The 26,804-nt window shown below is 43.2% G+C and overlaps 1 protein-coding gene across 3 annotated transcripts in view; it reads right to left on the bottom strand.

Moving 5' to 3' along the window:
* Nucleotides 1-654: 654 nt before the first annotated feature.
* HOPX (HOP homeobox) overlaps nt 655-26,804 on the bottom strand; it is a 42,848-nt gene continuing 16,698 nt past the window's right edge. The window contains exons 1-3 of one of the 3 annotated variants that reach the window (XM_049886220.1): nt 11,738-11,868; nt 11,027-11,183; nt 655-1,285 (exon numbers count right to left, since the gene is read on the bottom strand). In XM_049886220.1, coding sequence (XP_049742177.1) covers nt 1,208-1,285; nt 11,027-11,170 — 222 coding nt within the window. In that variant the 5' untranslated portion in view covers nt 11,171-11,183; nt 11,738-11,868 and the 3' untranslated portion in view covers nt 655-1,207. Of the gene's footprint in view, nt 1,286-11,026; nt 11,184-11,416; nt 11,706-11,737; nt 11,869-26,804 lie in introns of those variants that run through there. The other 2 variants (XM_049886218.1, XM_049886219.1) reach the window with 2 other exon arrangements.

Here is a 26,804-nt window from a genome sequence, read left to right as displayed (position 1 = left end):
ACTGATAGACTATGTATTAAGACTTTTAATGTCCTGTGATAGAGTTATTTGGTGCCATCAAGCTGGTTCCAACTCATAGTGACCCCATGTACTACAGAACAAAACACTGCCTGGTCCTGGACTGTCCTCACAATCGTTGCTATACTTGAGCCCATTGTTACAGCCACTGTGTCAATCCATCTTGTCGAAGGTCTTACTCTTTGTTGATGACCCTCTACTTTACCCAGCATGATGTTTTTCCCCAGGGACTGGTTTCTTCTGACAACATGTCCAAAATATGTGAGACAAACTCTCACCATCCTCACTTTAAGGAGTGTTCTGGCTATACTTCTTCCAGATTTGTTTGTTCTTCTGGCAGTATATTCAATATTCTTCACCAACACCATACTTCAAAGGCATTTATTTCTTTTAGATACATGCATATATATATACACACATACACTCACCACAATAAAAAAAAAAAAAAAACTGCAGAAAACTCAACACATTTTCAACAAAAAGTTAAGGTTTTATTAAGGATATCATTTCCGGAGACAAAAAGCAGTTCATTTTATTTAGCAAAATAAATTTAATAAATGCATTTAAATAAGGTAAATTCAGGACTGTTTGTGGATTTTCTTTCTTAGTTACTTGCTTTTCTGCCAGTTGTTGGAGTTCCTGTCTTCTAGCCTATCTGATTTCTTTCCAAGCAAATGCAGCTATAATCCAAGAAACTGCTCTATGAAAATTGAATGACTCAAAGGCTTCTCTGAATTCTCACTCAATCATCGATGTATTTAAACGAAACATAAGGAAAACAACTTAGGGAAGCGGATTCAGAAGAAAATATTTCCCCCTCTCAGTTATGCTATCTTTTCAACAGAGTTCTTGCTTGCTTGATGTGGATGGGACAGTAAAATCCTACTGGGAGGTGAAGGTCAAAAGCAAACTGAAATGGCTTTCACCCGTCTGTCATCATGACTGGAAGGGAGCTGCAAACCACACCACTGTCCCAGCCATTGCTTTACGTGGAAGTTGTAATGTTCGCCTCCCAATGTTATTTTCTTTTCTATTTATGTACATTAAAAAATATAACATTGTGTTAAATAGCAGGACAGTTAATAGTGGAACACACAACACTACACTGAAAAACCAAAACAGTTTGGTTAAGCAGAGGAGAGAAACAGCACATGGTCTTCATGGAGGGAAGGTGCCAATGCCCACTGCCTTAGTCCGTAACGGATCTGCACTCTGAGGGCAGGCCTTCTGATTGCCGCCACTGGGCCAGGCGTTGCTTGAACCATTTCTGAAGAAGAAAAATGTGCAAAATTACCTGTCTCATGCTGAAAAACTGAAATACATATTCCCTTTCCAAAAGGTAGCTTTTGTGGCCCAACTGGAAAGGAGAGGAGCAAGGGATTTGTCTGTGAGGATGGTGACACCTACTTTTCCTGCTTCAGGACCTTTGCACATGCTGTCTCCTTTGCCTAGGAAGTTCTACCTTTATTTTTAATCTAATGATCTCCCTCTTATCCCGAAGTCTCAGTTTAAATGTAAATTTTCTCAACAAAGTTTCCCCTGAACACGCTATCTAAAATGGGTTCCCCACCATTTCCTTATTCTCTGTTAAAGTAACTTATTATTCTCAGAAGAATAGTCAGTATTTGTAGCTACTTTATTTACTTGTGTACTCACTTGTTTTTAGTCTACCTTCCTTTCTAGACTGTAAGATCTGTGTAAGCAAAGGCCACATTCATCTTATCACCATTGTACCAAGGGTTTAATAATTAGGAATTCATCTTTGTTAACTGAATGAATAAAAGAAACTGAAGCATTTCCTTGATGCCCCAGATAGATCTCTATGGCTGCTATATCTCGTCTATGTGTGCTGATCTCACCAAGGGCTCATCAGAAGCACTCAGTAAGTGTTTGCTGAATAAAACAGATGGTTAGCTGAGCACTGGACAATCTCAGAGCACTCCTTGGGAATACATGGAGTAGGCCAGCCCAGTCTCTCCTGCTCCAGGGCCACTGAGCAGTGGAAGAAGACAGAGCGGGTCCACCAAGTTTTGTCAGAATCTTCCAGCTCTGTGTGATCTAAATATTCACACCTCACAAAAGTGAACATGTAGTTAAGGAGGGTCCCAGATGGGAGCTTCTGCACATGGTGTGATGTGAGGGCCAAAACATGTTTATGTTGTAAGGCAATGTGGTATATTCTTGATAAGTCAGTGGCTGCTGTTATTATGCTCTTAAGGGAGTGGGGACTCCTAAAAGAGGGGGTGAGGAGACCCATGCTGGGGAAGAGGGCTTGGGTATGGACTAGGCTGGTCAAGGGGTGTTATGGATTGAATTGTGTCCCCCCAAATTGTGTGTCAATTTGGCTAGCCCACTTGTGTGATTGTCCACCATTTTGTCATCTGATGTGATTATCCTATGTGTTGTAAACCCTACCTCTATGATGTTAATGAGGCAGGATTAGAGACAGTTATGTTAATGAGGCAGTACTCAATCTACAAGATTAGGTTCTGTCTTAAGTCAATCTCTTTTGAAATATAAAAGAGAGAGGCAAGTAGAGAGACATGGGGACCTCATACCACCAAGAAACAAGAGCCAGGAGAATAGCATGTCCTTTGGACCTGGGATCCCTGTGCTGAGCAGCTCCTAGTCCAGGGGAAGATTGATGACAAGGACCTCCCCCACAACTGACACAGAGAGAAAGGCTTCCCCAGGAGCTGACGCCTTGAATCTGGACTTCTAGTCTCCTAAACTGTGAGAGAATAAACTTGTTTGTGGAAGCCATCCACCTGCGGTATTTCTGTTATAGCAGCACTAGATAACTAAGACAAATGGGAACTGGGATTTTTAAAAAACAGCTTTGAGGAAGGATTAAAGAGGAAGTAGAAGCAGCAAGCACTGATTCACAATGGAGAGACTGGGTTAGAAAGTTCGACAGGAAGTCATGACCCCCAAGCTCTATTCCCTTTTTGTGCACCCCAATCTTTAACACATCACAATGTACATAGAGAATGATGATATTTGCATGTCACATTGCTGTAAACAGGCAAGCTGCTTGGGTAGGTGACCATCAGGGGCTCTGTGGTCCAGGTCCTGACAATGGGAAGGCCTACTTTAACCAACAAAGAGGTAAGCTTAGACAGTCTAGTTGTCCCTCCCAGGTTTTCTAAAATTCACCTATTCCAGGCACAAGGACATGAGGAGGTGGAAAGGAAGCAAAAAGCACATAGCTATGACAGGCCAGACCTGGGATGTGCTAATAGAGACAGTTTGGTGCGAGGTGTCTACAGAGCTCCTGACTTAGCACAGGCCAATCCCCATCTGGAGTTGCAGGGTAGTGCAAATGGTTAATATGCTCACCTGATAACCAAAAGCTTAGAGGTTTGAGACCACTTTGAAGTGTCTCAAAAGAAAGTCCCTGGCAATCTACTTCCAAAAAATCAGCCATTGAAAACCCTATGGGGCAGAGTTCTCCTCTGACACACATGGGGTCACCAGGAGTTGGAATGGACTTGATGGCAGCTGTTATTGCCTATCCAGATGTCAGTTTCAACCTAAGGTCAAATGGGGTGAGCTCTAGGGCCATGCTGGAAAACTCTCATCTCTTCAGAGATCCAGGGAGCTAAAGAGAAGTTCGGCATAAGCCCAAGGTCAGAAAAAGGGTAAGAACTACAGAGAGAGAAATGCTCTAAGGATCCAGGCCTGCAGAGCTAGAAACGGAGTGAGAATTCACAGGGTTGGTTAGGTCTTTGCATCAGCGCTGAGCTGACTGATGGCATGGGACCATGCCTACAACTCTCCCCCTAAGTTTACGACAGAGCTTATGTGCTGAGATTACTTACACAGTTGTCGTATTCACCTTTTTACTGTGGGATGACGGCAAAGAAAAGTAACCTAAAGCAAGTGGCGGCAGGCCGCTAGTAGGGCAGCCTTCTCTTTGGGGTTTGCTCTCCAGGTGCCATATTTTACTCCTCCCAGAGTCTCTAGGTGGCACAGTCAAGCACTCGACTACTAACCAAAAGTTTGGTGGTTCAAACCCACCCAGAGGCAGCTCAGAAGGCCTGGCCATCTGCTTCCAAAAGGTCACAGCCATGAAAATCCTATGGAATGCAGTTTTACTCTAACACACATGCGGTCACCATGAGTCAGAATCAAGTCAACAGCAACTAGTTTTGTGGGGCGGTGGCGGAGAGGGGGGGTCACTAACCTCCAGAAAAAGGAAGGGGTCACATAACTTTGGTGTCTAACCAACATTCTCCTGCCTGAGGTGGGCACATGTTCTTCTGGAATTCGGTTGTGTGTTTAGTTAACTTCAAGTTCTGGGGTAAGAGCGGCACAGCTCCGGTTTCATTTATGAAGTAGTTCTGTGGGGGTTTCAAGGCTCCAAGCTCTGATTAAATTGGATTTCCAGTTACTAGAGCTGAATAAATGTGAGAGTTTTAAGGGCTGACTAATTAAAACCTGGAAGAGGAAAACCTCATTTTCTATCAGGATTCATTGAAGACAAAATGGTTGAGCTGGCCTCATTCAGAAAAGCCACCCACACAGACACTGACCCTACAGAGTGGAGCAGAATATTAATGTACAATTACCAAGAAAAGACCTCATTTTTCAATCTGTGAGTTGGCATCCAAATGGTTAAAAATCAAGCCCTAACATGGGGGGAAGGAAGGAGGTTCAAGAAAAGCTCAACTGTTTTCTGAAGATAAAAAAAAAAAAAAAATCAAGAATATGATAATTTAGCAAGCCAATTTCTTTTTCCCCCTCTAGAGCTGAAACCTATCACATCTCACATCAACACTAATCTTCCACCTGCCTTTATCCTGCTCTTTGTTTCAGTCATCCCCCAGGAAAGACATTCATTCCTTGCCTGCTTATAAATGACTGTCCTCATTACCCTTACCGTTGATGGAGATTTATTTGCTCAGAGGAGACAGATGATAATTAGACACCGTCACGGGGAGAGACTGGGATAAAATAACATTGTTCTTGCCCTTTTCTCTAGAAACTAAATGTTATGGACTGAATTGTGTCCCCCCAAAATACATGCTGTAAATCCTAGCCCCTATATCTGTGGTTATAACCCCATTTGGAAATGGGTTTTCTTTGTTACAGTAAAGAAACAGGATTAATGTAGGGTGTGTCTGAAGTCAATCTCTTTTGAAATATAAAAGATTAAATGAGCATGAGAGAAGCAGAGATGCAGGAAGACACATGCCAAGCAAGCCACATGAAGATTGCCCAGGAGCAGAAGCTCAAAGAGACAAGCAAGGACCTTCCTCCGGAGCCAACAGAGAGGAAAGCCTTCTCCTACAGCCCTCATCCTGAATTTAGACATCTAACCTCCTAAACTGTGAGAAAATAAATTTCCGTTTGTTAAAGCCACCCACTTGTGCTATTCCTGTTACGGCAGCACTGAATAACTAAGACACTAATATTTCAGCCTTTTCAGATGGAGACCTTTAGAAGTCTTTATTCTACTGATAAAATGTCCAAACAACTAAAACCACTGGCCTCTGGGAAAAGGCCCAGGACACCAAGAGGAGATAAAAATACTGGAAACCTCTCAAGAACCAATGCCAGCTAGACTGGTCTGAATTAGTGATAAAACAAAACGCCAGATCATCCCAGCCTCCCAGGGGGCTCATGGAAGAGCCTTTGCCAGTGCCTTCTAACACTGCCTTCAAAATAATAAAAGACACAGGGGCTGTTATTCTGCAAGGTTTCACTTAATTTAAATGTAGGAGATGGTGAGATTACTGCCCTGAAAAAAACTCATTCTAGGCTCCCACCAAATGCAACTTAAAAAGTTATTTCAATTAGAACACCCTACCCTTCACTCCGGGAAGCGGAGAATTGTGTCCCACGGTAGAGCGGTTATGAAGAGGCCAGCAGAGGACCCTAGTTATCCTCAGATCCCCTCTTGACCCCGCTGAAGTACCAGCAGTGTGAATCAGCTCTACTTCAGCATCTCATGAGAGTATCTCATGCTTATTTTTCTTCTATTCAAGTTTTGTTTGTTCTAGGAAAATAAAGAATGTGGTTGCTTTCCTGGAGGTGGGTGGTATTGGAGTGGGGGAAGAAATCAGGCATATGAGATAAATATTATTTTGGCTTTGGTGACCCTTCATTGTGGAAATGAGCAACACTAATAAGAATAAAAACAGGGGTGGTGCTGATACCAGACATTGTTTATATGTAGGCAAAGCAGATCATGGCCTCCGTGGCGTTATTTAAAGGGTCCCCATTTGGGCCTGCTAGGAGTCCCTGGAGCCCTGCCGGCACAGTGGTAGAGAGCTCAGGCTGCCAATCTACAGGTCATCAGTTCAAATCCACAGCTGCTCCTTGGAAACCCTGTGGGGCAGTTCTACTCTGTCCTATATGGTCAGCTCGATAGCAGTGGGTTTGGTTTTGGTTCTGAGTGGAGCTCAGCTACTGACTTAAAGGTTGGCAGTTCGAATCCACCAAGAAGTGCCTCAGAAGAAAGGCCTGGTGATCTGCTTCTGAAGGGTCACTGCCAGTGAAAGCAGCATGGAGTACAGTTCTACTCTGACACACATGAGGTTGCCGTGAGTCAGCAATGACTGCACAGCAACTTTTTTTTAATGAGGCCTGCTAAAAATAAAAATTCATTATGTAAGAACAATAAAAATAATTTTAGTAATGCCTGAAAAATCAATCTTGGGCTTTATAGCTCCAGAAGACACATTTTTTTTTTTCTTTTAAAGGATACATTTTAAAATGCAAACGTTGCTTGAGAAGATTAAAGAAGAAACCATTCTCACCCACCAGTGCATATTGGGGTAGAAGCAATGGGAAGCTGGGGCATCCCGCATGGGCTGACCAACAGTAGGCAGCCTGGGCTACTTAGGAAGCCTCTTCCCTGAAACTGCTAAATGTCACCCTTCTCTCAGCTCTGATGTCTCAGGTGCTTCCCTGAAGGTCTAGGTGGGAGGAGAGACAGGCACGCAGAGCTGTGCATCTGAAGGGAGGAGAAAGGTGAGATTATTCTGGGTGTTGGCCTCTAAGACAGGAAGAGGAAGCCTGGGGCCCTGCTCTGAGGCTGACTCACACCCACATTGAATGGGCTAGACCCCTTGTTGGTACTGTGCCCACAATAAAGCGATTGACTTGTTTTTAAAAGAGAAGTTACTGCCTCTGTGATCACTCTTCTTTTCTATATATAGCAGGGGATGTAAACGATGAAACTTCATTTTGGGGCTGGGTCCACCATTTGTTCATTTGAACATGGCAGAAGGGGGAAATAGGAGAATGGCTGCCTGGGTGGGGCAGGTGAACCTGCTGTGCAGAGGTCTGAAGTGCTGATGTCAAGCACAGAAATAAGCAGGTACCCTCCACTCTTCCTGCTCCTATAAGAGCAAACAAACAAAAACCAGTTGCTGTTTAGTCAATTCCAACTCACGACAACCCTGTGTGTGCAGAGTAGGACTGCTCCATAGAGTTTTCAAGAGTGTGACCTTTCAGGGGCAGTTGCCAAGACTTTCTTCCAAGAAGCCTCTAGGTGCGTTCAAACCACCAGCCTTTCAGTTGGTAGTCAAGCACTTAAGTGATTTGGCCACTCAGGGACTCTTGTAAGGGCAAATACAAATTAAAAGTAAGGAAGAGACTCCCACTGACCCCCTTTTCTTTCAGTATTTACCTTGGAACGCTTGAAAGCTCTTTCTCATCTCTGAAAAGTATATAAATCAAGAAAGTTTCCTCAAGGACCTGGGAGTCATCTCTTTTGAAATGTAACCATGACGGAAGATCACCCCCCTATCTTCCAGTATCCAGGCAGGAGATTAGCATAATCTCAGGTGGGCTCTAGGCCACAAAAATTATAGAAAATTAGCGATTTTATCTTGAAAATATGACTCTAATGGGTTGTCTCCATTTAGCTATACAGAAGAGTAAGATTTCTTTTGTTTTTGGAATCTCTTTAGCCGACTGCCTATGATACAACACATTCTGGGTTAATGCTTATTCAGCAATAAAACTTTTCTTTCTCTTTTCGTGGAGGTTTTCTGGATTGCAAGTAGATTTTGTTCTTAATTATATTTCCTCAACACCCCTAACTGGATTTCATTTCAATTCTCTAAATCAGATCAATCTTGAGGAAAGTTAGAAAATAGCCCAGGGGACTATCTATCACTCAATCCACAGATGTTTTCAGGGGGAACTATGACATAAATTAAATTTTCAGTCCTTCCCTCTCACACTTGCCCAGTTGTTTCATTCTCTCTGTTTAGAGAAGCATAGCTCAGTGGTTAAGAGCCTGGATTCTGCAGTTAGACTGTCCACTGCCATCAAGTCGAGTCTGAGTCACAGAGACCCTATAGAACAGAGTAGAACTGCCCCACATGGTTTCCGAGGCTGTAAATCTTTAGAGAAGCAGACTGCCACATCTTTCTCCCTTGGAGCCGCTGGTGAGTTCCAACTGTGGACCTTTCAGTTAGCAGCCAGGTGCTTAACCACTGCACCACCAGGGCTCTTTGGAGTCAGACTATCTGGGGTCAAATCCCAGCTTTGTTACTCCCTAGGTGTGTGGTTTTGGGCAGGTTCAAGTTATTTGACCTTCCCGTGCCTCAGTTCCCTTATTTGTTGTTGCTTGCTGCCCCAGGCTCACTATGACCCCATGCACGAGGGAATCAAATGCTGCCTGGCCCTGCGCCATCCCCATGATTGGTGGTGGATTGGACTGTTGTGATCCATGGGGTTTTCACTGGCTGATTTTCAGAAGTAGGTTACCAGGCCTTTCCTCCTAATCTGTCTTAGTCTAGAAGTTCCAATGAAACCTGTTCAGCATCGTAGCAACAGCAAGCTTCCAACGACAGATAGGCAGTGTCTGTGCACGAGGTGCATTGTCCAGGAATCAAACCTGGGTCTTCTACCACTGAAAATTCTACCCTTATCTGTACAACTGGGCTAATAGTACCTACCCTTGTTGCGAGGAGTAAATGAGTTAATGCTTGGACCGTGCCTGGGACAGTGCCTTGGCAAGTATTATCCCTTAGAAAGGTCAACATAACTATTCTGCTTTACAGGTACAGGAGAATCAGAGGCTGCAAAGAGCCCAAAACTTTTGCTGGCACTATGCCCACAATAAACCCACAGCCTTGTTTTTAGAAGACAAGTTATTATCTCTGTGATCACTTCTGTTTTCTAAGGTACAGCAGGGGATTTTTAAATGATAAAACTTGAACAGGCTGCTCCCTCAGGGGGTTCAAAAACACATGAGCTGTTAGACTAGAGTTACAGTAAATCACTTTCCATTAAGTTCTGGTTCTGGTTAACCAGGCAGCTGTCCATCTGCTCAAAATAGATATGTTTGCCTTTCTATCTGACCCATAAACGACAAGATTAGCTATGGGCAAGTTCTCCAAAGTGTGTCTGGTTTAATTAGCAAAAATCACTTTGGACTTAGCCTTGGGGGTGTTGGTTCTAGGTCCACTGTGGTTGTTACGTGCTGTCCAGTCCATTCCGACTCATAGCGACTCCATGTGACAGAATAGAACTGCCCCATAGGGTTTTCTAGGCTGTAATTTTTAGGAGAGCAGATCTCCAGGTCTTTCTCCTGCAGAGCTGCTGGGTGCGTTCCAACTGCCAGCCAGACTTTTGGTTAGCAGCACGTAACTGTTGCGCCACCAGGGTTCCTTCTAGGTCCACTAGGGCACCCGCTACTACAAGCTTTAAAGCCTCTACTGAGCATGGTTTACGGTGAGGAGAGGACAGGGTGCCTGGTACTTTGGTCTATAAAATGGGAAGAAAAAGAGTGTCTTTGTTTTAGAGCTGAGACTAGAGGTGCAAAGTGCTTTGGGCTTCCACGGAAGAGATGTTAGATCAGCCCCAAGTAGTATTATCATGCATAACTGTCTTTCCAGGACCAAAGGGAGAATAGAAGTCAGTGTATAGATAGAGTTAAAAAAAAAAAAAAAATCCACGAAAGGAGCCAATCCTGCACCTGGAACGTTAGCAATCACGGGCCCTGTTGCATTCCCTACCCTAAACAATTTTCAGCATAACACAGGATCTGAAAAAAATAGTTAAATAAACCACCGCTGCCGGGACTGCGCTGGCTGCCCTTCCCGGATTCGCCCTTCCTTCCCGGGACGCGCCTTAAAGGGTCCTGCAGCTGAGGTCCCCGGGATTTGTACAGCAACTTTCCGCGGGACCTTGGGCTGAGATGGCGGGGTCGTGAGATCTGCTTCCACATCAGCGGTAATATCAGCTGTGTACCTTTTTAGAAATTTCCAGAAAAAGTCTCCAAACCTTAGTGCTGGGAAATTTTTATAAAAATCTGAACTGAATCTCCCTGGCTACCTACAATCGTAGCTCTGTGGCTAAGAAGTAGCTGCAGGGTGATGTGGTGGAAAGAGCAGGCATGGAGTTGGGACTGCAGACCCAGGCTGCAGCTAACGACCCATGCCATGCCGGCTACTCACTTCCTCCCTCCTCCACTCCCTCGGGGCCTCAGTTTCCTCGTTTGCCAAATCTGAAGGCTGATCTTATAGATGATCTCTTCCAGCTCTACCATTCCCGCCGAGAAGAGATGAATGGCGCTGGGCGCAGAGAGCGCAAAGGGCCCCTCTCCGAATGGCTCGCTCACACCCAGAGTAGATGCTGAGCCGGGGAAAGCGAACAGGAGCGGGCAGAGACGCTGCTCGCAACCCGAAGGGAGGAGATAGCGTTCGTCTCGGGTTATAAGGGGAAGGTGGAAAGCAAGGTGAAAGAAGGGTGCACCTGAGGTTTCTAAGCTCCTGGGAGAACTACGAGGGGCTGGGGTGGAGGAGCATTGGGATGGGAGCAGGGAAGCTGGCATGCGGCGGTGGGAGGGATGCTGGGTCTGGGCTCCTGGGAGGGAGAGGAGAGGACAGAGCGGGGAGAAACGATGCAAGATCAGGGTAAAAGGCGGCGGGGTGGGGCAGGGGTGGGGGCGAGAACGAGTGGACCCCTGTAGCAGTGGGGCGGGCGGAGGTGACGGCCGCACCAGGAGGGCAGGATTGGGGCTGGGGGTGCACGCGGTACTCACCAGGGTCTCCTCCTCGGACAGGCCGGCCTCGGCCGCGATGAGGCACAGCGTGGTGGGGTCCGGGTGCTTGTTGACCCTGTTAAAGTTGTACTCCAGAATCTCCACCTGGTCCTCGGTGGGGCCGTTCGCTGTCTCCGCCGACATGGTCCCGGCGCGGCTGCGGGGAAGGAAGAAGCGGCGGCGGTGAGCGAGGCGGCGGGCGGGGCGCACCGAGCGACCGAGATCCTGGCCGCGCCCGACACCCACAGCCGGGGCGCACCCTCGGCCCACGGGCTGCCCCGCCTCGCGCAGGTCCTTGGCCACGCGAGGACCAGCGGCTGCGGCGGGGGCTGCGCTGGCTGCCCTGCCCGGTGTCGCCCTTCCCGGGACAAGCCTTCTGTGGTCCTGCACCTGAGCTCCGGGAATTTGTGCAGCAACTTTCCTCGGGTCTTTGGGCCGGGCCTGAGATGGTGGGGAGAAAGATGACGTAGCGCGCCCTCCAGGCTCTAAGGAAGGAGACTGATTTTGAAAAACCGCCTTACAAGCTTCCTCCGGGGAGGGAGACGCCCCTGGGGGCTGACTCGACAGATGGCGAGGGTGGGGTACCTCCGAGGCCGAGGCGGGGACGCCTCACCGGCACAAGTCGTTCTTCCTTTTAAAGTGGTTTAGCACTTTGGGGCCCTCGCTAGGCAGGACTGTACACCCCACACTTCCTCCAAAGACACTACCCACCGGGCAAATGTTATTTCTTAAAGTTGAGAAATGCGGGTGGAGCTACTCAAGTCTCTCGGTTTTACAGAGATGGAGACAGGTCCGCAGAGAAGTGATTGACTCCAGGAGTTCCTAAGGCGGAGGAGGAGAGCTTGTGTGGGCCGCTCTGTAATCGGCAACTTGCTACACAACTGCTGGGTCCCAAACTCCACCTCCCCACCCTCCCACCAGCGCTCACACACACTTGTTCTTAAGGAAGCTGTGAGTCCAGACCTCCAGTCAACCGGCAGCCGTTCGCCCATAGCAGGGCCAGGCCACTGTTCCACAGTGTACCGCAGGAGGCCACTTCACTAGGTGCTGCCTAGGTGAGGACTTCCAAGATAGAGGATCAGTGTCAACCGTCTTTTAATCTCGGACTTCCCATGTGGTTGAACTACAATTTACTATCAAGTCAGGAGAATGGGTCCAACACAAGCTTCAAGCTCTCTTGTATCCCCTTACTTCAGAGCCAAACATTGCTTTAGCGGGCATTTGGGCAAGATGACTTCCTGCTGCCTTGTCTTAGATATCTAAGTAATTAGTGAAAGGGGCAAAGAAACCCCCCCTCCCCCTCGCCCCAATTTCAGATGCATGGTTAATAGAAATTTAGAGCCTTTGAGATCTTCTTGACTGTGGATTAGGTACAGGCAGGTTAGGACTCGCTGCTGACAGTAAAAGACAGCTTTTAAGTGTGGGAATCAGGTTGGTTTGTTGTTTTAACAAACAATTAGAAAATCATCCAGCACAATACTGAGTAGTTTTGATGTGTTTTGTGTCTGGGAATGAGCAACACTCCAACTGATCTGCCAAAAATTGTACCTGATGCTGTTACAACATTTTTTCCTGTGACCTGCATCTTCTGCTCGATAAATGTCGTTTCCTCTCCTCTAGGCCACTTAAAGGAAACTCTGGTGGCATAATGGTTAAGAGCTTTGGTCAGCAGTGCGAATCCACCAGGCGCTCCTTGGAAGCCCTATGGGGGAATTCTGCTCTGTCCTATAGGGTTGCTATGAGTAGGAATCAACTCGATGGCAATGGCTTTGGTTTTTTTTGGTTAGGCCACTTAAAAGGAGCCCTGGTAGCAAGCACAGTGGTTAAGCACTTAGCTGCTAACCTAAAGGTCAGTGGTTTGAGCCCCCCAGCTGCTCCTTGGGAGAAAAGACCTGATGATCTGCTCCCGTAAAGACTGTAACCTAGGAAACTGTGGGGCAGTTCTACTCTGTCCTGTAGGGTTGCTACAACTCCATAGCACATGACAACAACAGGCCACTTAAAGAAATCTCTGGGCGGTGCAAAGAGTTAACACACTCACCAAAAAGTTGGTGGTTCGGGTCCACCCAGAGGAGTCTCAGAAGAAAGGCCTGGTGATCTGCTTCTGAAAGATCACAGCCACTGGAAACCCTGGGAGCACAGCTCTGCTCTGACACACGTGGGGCTGCCACGAGTCCGAACCAACTCAACACTCACTGGTCAGTGATAAGACTAAAGAAGATTTCAGTCAGAACAAGTAGTCGTCCACTGTTAGAGAGTCTCGGGCTCAAGCCATTTATCAAATGAACCACTGTAAATCTCCCTGTTTTTAGGGGGGGGCCTGTGCTCCCCTGGGAGCTCTGGTGGCACCGTGGTTAAAGATCTCAGCTGCTAACCAAAAGGTCGACAGTCCCAGCTGCTGCTTGGAAACTCTGTGGGGTGTTTCTACTCTGTCCCATAGGGTTCCTATGAGTGGAAATCGACTCGACAGCAATGGTTTTTGGTGCTTCCCTATCTAAAAATCTACATCAGTGAGTTCTGCCCTGTGCTGAGGAGGAGGGGGCTCAAGCCAGACCAGAAACACTTCCTCTCCTGTTGATTCCCACCCCCACCTTTGTTGGACACAGAACTTCAGAACTGGAAAGAGCCTTGGAGACTACCTCCTCCAGGGCTCTCTTGCACCAGCCCAGGAGGATGAAGCACAGGAAGACTCACTTTCCCAAGGTCACCCAGCTAGCAGCCAGCACCCTAGGATGGAAAGCCTTAGCTTCTGTTTCAGCCCCATGCTCTGCAAGAACTTTCTCAGCAGGAAAAGTCTGTCTCTCAGTTGGTATAAAAATCAGGAGGGCAACAGTTTAAATGCAGGCAAAGGCTCATTGTAATTGTGAACGGGCATGGGCATGGGCCATCCTCTTAGAACACTAATTCTGGTTGAAGCTGCTCACTGAAACGATCCACGATTGCTCATTCTGCCTAAAGGAACACAGGAGAGGGGAAGCTGCTGCTCTTGATTTTTTTTAACTGTGGTAAAAATATCTATAACAAAACGTTTACCAATTCAACAATCTTTACGTACACAATTCAGTGACATTGATTATAGTCTTCATCTCGTGTAACCATTACCTCTAACCTTTTCCAAGTCATTCTACCACCATTAACAGTAACTCAGGACCACCTAAGTAATACTTTCCCCTCTTCCCCCCCTTCTCACCCCAGGTAACCAGTGATAAACTTTGATCTCTATGCAGAGATTACATGTAAATGGGATCAAGCAACATTTGTCCTTTTGTGCTTGACTTATTTTCACCCAGTTTTCAAGGTTCATCCATGTTGTAGCAGGACTTCATTTCTTTTTGTGGCTGAGTAATTTCCCATTGGAAACCCTGGTGGCGTAGTGGTAAAGTGCTACAGCTGCTAACCAAAGGGTTGGAAGTTTGAATCCGCCAGGCGCTCCTTGGAAACTCTATGGGGGCAGTTCTACTCTGTCCTATAGGATCGCTATGAGTCAGTATCAACTCAATGGCATTGGGTTGGATTGGGTAACATCCCAATGTATGTGTGTACCACATTTTGTTTATCCGTTCATCTGTTGATGGGCATTTAGGTTGTTTCCACCTTTTGGCTATTGTGAATAGTGCTGCAATGAACATTGGTATACTGCCTCTGATTTTATTTCTTGCCCTAGAAAGTTTCCATCTGATTCCATTTCCAAGTTATGCTGTATCTTCCATGAACATTTCTCTTCTTTGTAGAATCCCTTGTCCTTCAGAAATATTAATCAAATGTACAGATTTCTAATCTGGACCCTGATTCAAGGATTGTTAGACATGTCTTTTTTTTGAGGTAGGTGGCCATCATTTGAGTGCTGTTTTATAACTCAGGTGCTACTACTATCCTTTCATCTAATCAGCTGCATTGTGTTTATCAGATTTCTGTGGCACCTCTTACAGACCTTTGTATGACGTTTCATGGAGGAGGTCTTGGTTTACTTTAAAGAACTTGTTGGATTAGTTAATTGGACGAGAGCCATTGGGCTTGGTTGGCTGCTAAGGAGACTTGCGGAAGGACTATGTGAAAGTGTCTGCTTCTCCAAGATGTACCAAACAAACTGATTTCTAGAAATAAGGGTCAAAGATCTAAGCTTTACAGTCACATCTACCTGTTATTCCTCTCCAAAGCTCAGTCTCTGTTATTTCAGCCCTCTTTGCTTGACACAGGACCCCTTTGTTTCTTCTCTCTCTCCTTTTTAAAGGAAATGTATAAACAGACTCTCCCTGGTAACCTTGGCCTTATAAAGTTTGTCAACTGTTTCTACTTGAGAAGTTTCTCTGAAGGTAATCGAAACAATTTCAGATAAAAAGAACTTAAAAAAAAAAAAAGCTACTTAAACTTTAATCTTAGTATAAGTTCTATTGTTGTTCTGGTTATTAATATCTTATGAAACTTGCAAAGGATAATTTGTTCTGTGGTTGTGTTTTTCTTTTGTGGTTGGAGGAAGACAATGAATCGACATTTCAAGAGGTTAACTTAAAGCTGCTTGCTTTTTACTGAATTGATTCCGATTCCTGGGTAGACAGTTAAATCAATCTGATAGTTTTATCTTTGTCCCTTAATCTTACAGATACTTTGTTTCTAAAGTATGTACCTATGAACTAGTTCACAGGTAGTGCTACAATCCAGTTACCTGCAAAAATTGCTTTGGGCTGACATTTACAATCTTTTCCTCCTCCCAGCCATCCTGACCTTTTTGTAGTGCTGCTAATATCAAACAAGAGAAAAAGGTTATCAGCTGCAGGTACTCTCAGATATTCTCCTTAAACACGAAGTCCCCTGGTGAGCCGGCCAAAAGGGAGAAAAAGCAAATGAATAGTTCTTTAGGGCCTCCTCCCAGTTTTCTTTAGTCTGTATTTCATTTATGTTCAACTGTGAACTTTCTGAAGCATCTCATATTTTCCTAAGTGAGAAAAATCATGCCCTGCCACTTCTCTGAGAGAAGCAGTGGACTGAATTACTCTGGAGCAGGCTCTGGGGTGTGGTGTGGATCACCCAAGCTGTCAGTGTCTCTTGCAAATTAAAAAGCCAAAACCAAACCAGTTGCCATGGAGTCGATTCCAACTCATGGTGACTCAATGTGTAAGAGTAGAACTGACCTTCATGGGATTTTCAATGGCTGTGCTCTTTTGGAAATAGATTGATTGCCAGGCCTTTCTTCCAAAGCACCTCTGGCTGGATTTGAACCACCAGCCTTTCAGTTAGTGGCTGAATGCTTAACCATTTGTACCATTCAGGAGCTCACTGGCAAATTAGGAGTGGAATATTTATCTGCCTCTTCTGGGTTAGCACTAACTATAAATGTTTAGAACTCCTTATGCTTTATGCCTGTAAAGATGCATTCTAAATATCTTCTAACTCCGATACTGTGTATCATCTCAACCCTTGAGTAGATGGTAAATTGAGGGAGTTTTAAAGGAATAAACTTTCAAAAATATACATTGAAATAAAAAATTGAAACTATGTCATTAACCTTTTGTATATATTGTCAGGAATGGGGAAATGCCTATAAAATTATGAATGAACAAGAGAAAAGAGACATTTTCCATGTCTAAAAAAATTCAGAAATAATCTAAAACCCTTTAAAAAATCTTTCAGAAAAATGTATGCCTTTTTTTTTTTTTATTGTGCTTTAGGTGAAAGTTTACAGCTCAATTTCTCATTTGAAAATTTATGCACATATTGTTTTGTGACATTAGTTGCAGTCCCCACAATGTGACAGCACACTCCCCCTTTCCACCCCAGGTTGCCAAGGTCCGTTCGACCAGTTCCTGTCCCTTCCTTCCTTCCATCCTGCTTTTGGACAGGAGCTGCCCATTTCATCTTGTGTATCTGGTTGAACTAAGAAGTACATTCCTCACATGTGTGATTTTTCTTTTTTGTTTTATAGTCCTGTCTAATCTTCGTCTGAAGAGTGGACTTCGGGAACGGTTTCGGTTCTGGGTTAACAGAGCATCTGGGGGCCATTGTTTCGGGGGTTCTTCCAGTCTCTGTCAGAACATTAACTCTGTTTTTTTTTTTTTTTTTAATGTGAATTTGAGTTCTGTTCTACACTTTTTCTCCTGCTCTGTCCAGGACTCTGTTGCGTTCCCTGTCAGGGCAGTCATTGGTGGTAGCCGGGCACAATCTAGTTCTGGTCTCAGGCTGGTGGAATCTCTGGTTCATTTGGTCCTTTAGTCCTTTGGCCTAGTATTTACTTTTTTTTTTAACTGAACTTTAGATGGTTTACAGAACAAATTAGTTTCTCATGAAACAGTTAGTACACACATTGTTGTATGACATTGGTTAACCACCCCATATAAACACTCTCCCTTCTCAACCCTGGGTTCCCTATTTATTATCAGCTTTCCTGTTCCCTCCTACCTTCCAGTCCCTGCCCCAGGGCTGGTGCGTCCCTTTAGTCTTGTTTTTTCCCATGGGCCTGTTCAGTCTTTGGCTGAAAGGTAAACCTCAAGAGTGGCCTCATTACTGAGCCAAAAGGGTGTTTGTGGGCCATACTCTCAGGGTTTCTCCAGTCTCTGTCAGGCCGGCAAGCCTGGTCTTTCCTTTTTGAGTTAGAATTTTGTTCTACATTTTTCCCCAGCTCTATCCAGGATCCTCTATTGTGGATCCCTGTCAGAGCAGTCAGTGATGGTAGCCAGGCACCATCTTGTTGTACTGACTCAGTCTGGTGGAGGCCGTGGTAGATGTGGTCCAGTGGTCCTTTGGACTAATCTTTCCCTTGTGTCTTTAGTTTTCTTCATTCTTCCTTGCTCTTGAAGGGGTGAGACCAAGGAGTATCCTAGATGGCTGCTCACAGGCTTTTAAGACCCCAGATGCTACTGACCAGAGTAGAATGTAGAACCTTGTCTTTATAAACTGTTATGCCAATTGAGCTAGATGTTCCCTGAGACCATGGTCCCCACAGCCCTCAGCCCAGAATTCGGTCCCTCAGGGAGTTTGGATGTGTCTATGGAGCTACCATGGCCTTGCCTTGTACAGGTTTTGCTGGCTTCCCCAGTATTGTGTACTATCTTACTGTTCACCAAAGTTACCACTTGTCTATTAAGTGTTTTTCCATCCCCATCCCTCCACTCCCTCGTAACCATCAAATATTGTTTCGTTTTGTAAGTAAACCTTTTCAGGAGTTTTTACAGTAGTGATCTCATACAATATTTGTCCTTCTGTGGTTGTCTTATTTCACTCAGCATAATGTCCTCCAGATTCATCCATGTTATGAGATGCTTCATGATTCATCATTGTTCTTTAGCGTTGTGTCATGCTCCATTGTATGTATGCACCACAGTTTGTTTATCCATTCATCTGTTGATGGGCATCTAGGTTGTTTCCATCTTTTTGCCATTGCGCTTACTCTCCTGTGCTGAGTTCCTTTTGTTTGTGGATTTCTGTTTCATTTCTTTTTTTGTAGATTTTGTTTTTATTGAGACTTTATGTTTTTCTTCCTTATTTCAATGAGTAGGTTTGTTAACTTTCTTTGTGGTTACATTGAAATTTACCCGTATCTTCCTAGGTTTAAACCAGTCTATTATTACTTGGCATTGCCTTGCCTTCCTATATAACTATACCATTTATTCCCTCTTTTATTGTTCTGACATTGTTGTCATTTACAGACTAACCTCTCTGGTTCCCTGTTGTAACTGTTTTGTTTTTGGATAGTCCTTGAGAGTTCATTTCCTAGGTAGGTATCTGCCCAGTACAATCTTGCGTCCTAGATTCAGGCTGTGGTTTAATGTTATTTGTCTTCAAATAGAAGGGCTCCCTTTAATAATTCTTGTAAGTTTGGTTTGGTTTTTACATATTCCTTTAATTTCTGTTTATCTGGAAATGTCCTAATTTCACCATCATATTTGAACAAGAGTTTTGCAGGATATATTATTCTTGGTTGGCAATTTTTTTCTTTCAAGGTTTTATTCATGTCGTCTCATTGCCTTCTTGCCTGCATGGTTTCTGCCAGATAATCAGAGCTTAGTCTTATTGTTTCTCCTCTGTATGTGACTTTTTGTTTTTCTTGAGCTGCTCACAGGATTTTTTCTTTGTCTTTGGTTTAACAAGTATGATTTTGACATGCCTTGGCGTTTTTCTTTTGGGCTGTAACCTATATGGGGTTTTTTGAGCTTCTTGGATGGTCAGTTTTTCATCATTCATGATATCAGGGAAGTTTTCTGTCAGCAATTCTTCAATGATCCTCTCTGTGTTTTCCGTTTTCACTCCCTGTTCTGGAACTCCAATCACTCATAGATTTTTGCTTTTGACTGTATCCCACGTAATTCTCAGGTTTTCTTCATTTTTCTTCACTCTTTTTCCTGATTTTTCCTCAAGAAGAGTTGTATCTAAGTGTTCGCATTGAACTTTGCTGATTCTGTCTTCCATCATTCCAAACCTGCTCCTCAGCCCTTCTATGACACTGTCCATTTTTGAAATCTTGTTGTTTATCTTTTGGATTTCTAATTGTTGTTTTTGTATGATTTCTAGTTGTGAATTTATTTTGGCATTTTGTTCCTGTATTACTTTCCTGAATTGTTCCTTTTTTTGTCTATATTTTCCATGAATTTGTCTGCCTTTTTCATAAATTTGTCCATTGTTTCCTCATTTTTGTCTGCATTTTGCTTCAACTCTTGGATTGTTCTGAACATTAGAGATTTGAATTCCCAGTCATGTAGTTCTAGTTCCTTTTCTTCTACTGGAAAGTCATCTGGTGTTTTATTTTGGATGTCTACTGGAACCATCCTGTCCTGTTTTTTAATTAAAAAAACCCATAATATGTTTTGATATTGTCTTCTGTCTTTGGAACAGTCAGTTGTTATTTTCTTCATTTCTTGATTGTAGATTTGTTTGTTTCATCCTGCTTTTTTGTTTTACTTGGTGTCATCTGAGCAGGCAGGCTGTGCGTTCCTTGTTGTTTGCTTGTCTGTAGTCACTATACTTTTCACCTCCTTGTCCAATGGGCAGGGCCAGTCATTCAGCTATGGTGCAGCAGGGCAGGTACAGGTGAAGGGGAAGTGCTGGGATGGATTGTTTGTGGCACGTACTAGGGCTGACAAGGCAGGCCAGGAATCAGTGCTGGGCAGGTTCCAGTAGGCTGTGCCTGTGCTGCTCAGGGGTGTGATGTTCAGTGCACTGTGCAGGTAGGCAGGAAAAAGGGGGGAGGTTGTGAGGTGTGGAGCTAATAGGGGTATGGGAAAGAGGAGAGAGGGGAGAGAAACAGGAGCTAAAAACAAACAAGCAAAGAAAGAAAAAGAGTGCTAAGGGAGCTTGCCATTGGACTGGAGAGATGAGAAACCAAGAAATGGAGAAAAGCAAAAAGAAAAAAAAGGGAGAAAGGAAAAAAATAACTAGATAAAAATTTGGAAAAGAAAAGCACCCAGGAGTCCCAGAGTCCCACAAGTGGGGCTGCTAAGACCGTGGAAGTGGCTTCTAGGCTGCAGAGTATAGCCTTGCTAGAGGGGGTATAAACGTTACACAGCACCAGGTATTCGGGAGACAGAAAAAGAAGATAAATGTAGAGAGACAAGAACCAAGGAATGAAGAAAGACAGAAAGGGAAGAAGAGAGAGAAAAGAAAAAAAAAAAAGAAATGCTCCTAGGGATCCCACCTATGAGGCTGTGCAGATTGGAGGAGTGGCTCCTAAGCCCTGGAGTGCAGCCTGGCTAGAAGGGGCTCCCAAGCTTTGGAAAGAAAAAGAAAACAAACAAACAGAACAAACCAAAACAAGGAAAAAAAAAAAGCCTCAGGGATCCCACCAGTGTGATGTCACAGGCTGGGGGAGTGGTTCCTCAGTTGAGCATGGCTTCACAGCCTTTCAAGAAGAAGCAAAGATGGCACATGGAGCCAGGTGTTCCAGAGAAAAGAGAGGGAGGTGGTAGGGGGCACAGAAGAAACCAAAAGAGATGAGAAGAACCAACACCAGCTCAGGGGCCCAGCCAGTGTAGCCAGGGCGAATCCAGGCAGCCTGAAGCCAAAGCAGTTTCCTCCTGGCCAAGAGACTGTGTGGCTGGCCGAAGAAGAGGATGCCAAATGGGGGGGGGGGAGGGGACATTAGGAAAGTGTATACTGCTCCTTACTGGGTGCTCTGTCTCCTGCTGGGACTTCCATGAAGCTGCTTTCCCATACTCCCTGTCTGCTGATCTGTGCTGTGGATGAGGCGAGTCCAAGCAGCATAGATGTTGCGCTTCCCGGTGGCTGAGCCACCGCAGCCAGCCAGGAAGCTCGGAGGTAGAGCCACAGGGAGAGAATGGGGGGTGGGAAAGCATGTATCACGGGTTACCAGGTGCTCTGTCTCCTGCTGGGAGTTCTGCGAAGCTGCTTTCCTGTGCTCCTTGTCTGCCAATCCCCGACAGGAGTCCAAGGTAGCGGATCTGTGCTGCATTAGCTGATAGGCCGCCCGCACGTATCTCTCCTTGCTCCCTATCCTGTCAGTTTCTTATTCCATTTGGTGCTTGGTTGAGTTCTTCATCTCTTCATTTGACACTTCAGGTTCCAGGAATGACGTTTGTCTCTGTTTTACTTAGTTTTTCGCGTCTTTGGTGCAGAGGAATGGCGTAGTGTTTCTGTCTATGGTGCGATGTTGGCCAGAAGTCTTCTGGCCTAGTATTTTCCTTGTGTCTGTGGTGTTCTCCATTCCCCTTTTCTCCAAGTGGGATGGGACCTATTGTTGTATCTTAGATGGTCACTCGCAAACTTTTAAGACCCCTGGTGCCATAACCAAAGTGGCATGTGGAACATTATGCCAGTTGACCTAGATGTCCCCCAAAACTATGGTAGAAAAGTGTATCCTTAAAACAACCTGAGATTGGGACATAGGACAGCATCAGCCAGATACAACTCAATAAAGAATTCTCAAAAATAAAACACCTAAAAGACTGAAAACAAGGAACCAGAGATGTCAATCTATAAATGACAACAATTTCCAAACAAAAAAGGGAATAAACAGTGTCGTTATAGAACTTCCATATGGAGAGGAAGTCAAGGTGATGTCAAGAAATAAAAGACTGGTTTAAACTTAGGAAGATAAAGATAAATTTCCAGGTAACCACAAAGAAAGTTAACAAACCTACTCATCAAAATAAAAAAGAAGAAAAATGTAAAGGTTCAGTAAACACAAAATCAACAACAGCAAAAGAAATATAAAGAAAATCCACAAACAAAAAGAACTCAGCACAGAAAATGAAACAAAGAAACCACCAACAGCACAAAAAAATAGAACAAAATGACAGCAATAAACTCATACCTATAATCACATTAAATGTAAATGGCTTAAATGCACCAGTAAAGAGACAGAAAGTGGCAGAATGGGTTAAAAAACATGACCCATAAATATGCTGTCTATAAGAGACACAACTTAGACACAAACTAAAACTCAAAGGTTGCAAAAAATATATGTCAAACAACAACCAAAAAAAGGGCAGAAGTGGCAATATTAATCTCTGTTAAAGTAGACTTTAAGGCAAAATCCACCATAAAAGATAAAGAATAGCATTATATAATGATTAAAGGGTCAATTCACCAGAAAAACATAAGTATAATAAATATATATGCATCCAAATGACAGGGCTCTTAAATACATAAAACAACTCTAACAGCATTGAAAAGAGAAATAGACAGGTCGACAATAATAGTTGATTTCACCATATCCCATTTGGTGAAGGACAGAACATCCTGAAAGAAACTCAACAAAGATATAGAAGATCTAAATGCCATAATCAATGAATTTGACCTCATAGACATATACAGAACACTCCACCAAACCGCAGCAGAGTATACATTATTTTCCAACACACATGGAGCATTCTCCAGAATAGACCCATTTTTAGGCCACAAAGCAAGCCTTAACAAAATCCGAAACACTGAAGTAACACAAAGCATTTTCTCTGATCACAATGCCATAAAAGTAGAAATCAATAACAGGAATAGCAAGCAGGAAAAAAAAATCAAATACATGGAAACTTAACAACACCTGCTTAAAACACCACTGAATAATAGAAGAAATCAAAGATGGAATTAAAAAATTCCTAGAATCAAATGAGAATGAAAACACATCTTACCAAAGTCTTTGAGACACAGCAAAAGCAGTGCTCAAAGGTCAACTTACAGAAATAAATGCACACATCAAAAAAGAAGAAAGGGTTAAATCAAAACATTAACCCTACAACTTGAACAAACAGAAAGAGAGCAGTAAAAGGAGCCTAGTCATAAGAAGAAAGGAAATAATAAACACTAGAGTGGAAATAAATGAAATAGAGAACAAAAAAGCAATAGAAAGAAATCAACAAGACCTGAAGTTGGTTCTTTGAAAGAATCAACAAAATCCACAAGTGAATGGCCAGACTGACAAAAAATAAGCAGGAGAAGAGATGAAGCAAATAACTTGAACAGGAAATGAGAAGAGTGACATTACAACAGAACTAACTGAAATAAAAAGGATCAGAACAGAATACTATGAAAAATTATACTCCAACAAATTTGAAAGCCCAGAGGAAATGGACAAATTTCTAGAAACATACTACCTACCTAAACTAACAAAAAAGAGGTAGAAAAACTGAACAGACCCGTAACAAAGAGGAGATTGAAGAGGTACTAAAAAATATTCCCTTCAAAAAATAAAAACCCTGGCCCAGATGGCTTCACTGGAGAATTCTACCAAACATTCAGAGAATAGCTCACACCAGTACTACTCAAACTATTTTAGAATTTAGAAAAGGAACGAATACTCCTGAATTCATTTTATGAAGCCAACTAGAATGGATTGAATTGTGTCCCCCCAAAATATGTGTCAGCTTGGTTAGGCCATGTGTGGTTGTCCTCCATTTTGTGATTTTTGTATGTGTTATAAATCATAATCTCTGCCTATGGTTAAAGAGGATTAGGGTGGGATGTAACACTCTTGCTCAGGCCACATCCCTGATCTAATGTAAAGGAAGCTTCCCTAGGGTGTGGCCTGCACTACCTTTTATCTTACAAGAGATAAAAGGAAAGCGAAGCAAGCAGAGAGTGGGGACCTCATTCCACTAAGAAGGCAGCACTGGGAGCAGAGCGCATTCTTTGGACCTGAGGTTACTGCGCTGAGATGCTCCCAGACCAAGGGAAGACTCATGCGTCACAAGGACCTTCCTCCAGAGCCAACAGAGAGAGAAAGCCTTCCGCTGCTGGAGCTGATGACCTGAATTTGGGCTTGTAGCCTACTAGACAGTGAAAGAATGAATTTCTCTTTGTTAAAGCCATTCACCTGTGGTATTTCTGTTATAGCAGCACTAGATGACTAAGTCACCAATATAACTCTGATACCAAAGTTAGGCAAAGACACCACAAAAAAGAAAATTATAGACCAATATCCCTCATGAATACAGACTAAAAATTCTCACCAAAATTCTAGCCAATAGAATAAAACAGCACATCAAAAAAATAATGCACCATGACCACGTGGGATTCATACCAGGTATGCCAGGATGGTTCAACATTAGAAAATCAATCAATGTAACCCACTGCATAAATAAAACAAAAGGATCATACGATCATCTCGATTAATGCTGAAAAGGTAGTTGATAAAGTCTAACATCAATTCCTGATAAAAGCTCTCAGCAAAATTCCTCAACACAATATAGGGCATTTATACAAAACTAACAGCAAATATTATTATCAATGGGGAGAGATTGAAAACATTCCCCTTGAGAACAGGAACTAGACAAGGATGCCCTTATCACCACTCTTATTCAACATTGTGCTGGAATTCCTAGAGCAATAAGGCAAGAAAAAGAAATAAAAGGCATCCAAATTGGTAAGGAAGAAGTAAAACTATCCCTATTCACAGATGATATGATCCTATATATAGAAAATTCCAAAGATTCTGCAAGAAAACTACTGGAACTAATAGATTCAGCAGAGTAGCAGGATACAAGATCAACATACAAAAAATCAGTTGGATTCCTCTACATAAACAAAGAGAACTTAGAAAAGGAAATAAGGAAAATAGTACCACTTACAATAGTCCCTCAAAAGATAAAATACTTAGGAATAAATGTAACCAGATACTAAAAGACCTATGCATAGAAAACTACAAAATACTACTGCAAGAAACAAAAAGAGACCTACATAAATGGAAAAACATACCACGCTTGTGGATAGGAAGACTCAATATTGTGAAAATGTCAATACTGCCCAAAGTGATCTACAGCTATAAGGCAATCCTGATCCAAATTCCAGTAGCATTCTTCAATAAGATGAAAAAGCTAATCACCAACTTCATATGGGAAGGACAGAGGCCCTGGATAAGTAAAGCACTATTGAAGAAGAAGAACAAAGTAAGAGGCTTCACACTATCTGATCTCAGAACTGACTATACGGTCATGGTAATCAGTACAGCCTGGTACTGTACAGTGGCAGACACACAGACCAATGGAACAGAATTGAGAACCCAGATGTAAATCCACCCACCTACGGGCAGCTGATCTTTGACAAAGGCCCAGGTTCCATTAAATGGGGAAAAGACAGTCTCTTTAACAAATGGTGCTGGCAAAACAGGATATCCAATTGTGAAAAAATGACAGGACCTTACCTCACACCATACACAAAAACTAACTCAAAATGAATCAAAGGCCTAAATATAAAACCTAAAACAATAAAGATTATGGAAGAAAAAATAAGGACAATGCTAGGGGACATAATATATGGCATAAACAGAATACTAAACATAGCTATAAACATACAAACAGCAAAAGATGAACTAGATAGTGGAACCTCCTAAAAATTAAACACTTATGCTTATCAAAAGACTTCTCCAAAAGAGTAAAAAGACAACCTACAGATTGGAAAAAATTTTGAGCTAAATATATGTTTTTTAAAGCCACCCACTTGTGGCATTTCTGTTACGACAGCACTAGGTATACATGACGGTAGCAAGTAACATTTTCAGGAAGAGTCTAGGAGTTGTTTTCCATCGAGTCGGCCTAGGAGATTAGGGAAGTAAATTAAACATTTTTCATTTTCTATTCAAAGGTCATTAAGTATCAAAAGAATATATGTAATGTACATGTAAGCTATGAAGCAGAAATTAAATAAACACTAGTGAACTCCACCTAATTTAAGAATTAAACTTACCTGTATTTCCTCCCCAATCCCTTTGCTGACCGGCCCCCGGAGAAATCTATGATTCTGAATTTTGTATTTATCATTCCTTTGCTTTTTAAATTATTTCTATCACATGCGTACCCTTTGCTGTCCAGTTGATTTCAACTTACAGTGACCCGAGGTGTGTTAGAGTATAACTGTGCTCCATAGGGTTTTTCAAGACTGTGACCTTTCATAAACAGATCACTGGGCCTTTCTTCCAAGGCACCTCTGGGTGAGTTCAAACTACTTGCCTTTTGGTTAATGGTTAACCACTTGACAATCCAGTGTTCCTATCACATTTATAATGCCCCTAAAAGATCACATAATTTTCAGTTTTGCTGGCTTTTGAGTTTTATAAAAATGGTATCTTACTATATATATAATTCTTCTGAGAATTACTTTTCTCACTCAACATTGTTTCAAAGATCCACCCATATTTCTGCGTGTAGAGGAGTTCATTCATTTTCTAATAAAATTCCATTTTATGAATGTACTGCAATTCGTTAATCTCTTTTCCTATTGATGGATATTTGGGTTGTTTCCAGCTTTTGCTATTATGGACATTGCCTGTCTGAACTTTCTTGTATATATTTCCTGAAGCGCACCTACCAGGGTATCTCTAGGGTATATACTAGGAGTGGAGCTG

The sequence above is a fragment of the Elephas maximus genome, chromosome 5 (genome assembly GCF_024166365.1).
Source record: "Elephas maximus indicus isolate mEleMax1 chromosome 5, mEleMax1 primary haplotype, whole genome shotgun sequence".
In the NCBI taxonomy this organism is placed as follows: domain Eukaryota; kingdom Metazoa; phylum Chordata; class Mammalia; order Proboscidea; family Elephantidae; genus Elephas; species Elephas maximus.
The sequence above is the reverse complement of the archived record's forward strand: the minus strand, read 5'-3'. Positions and strand labels throughout refer to the sequence as shown.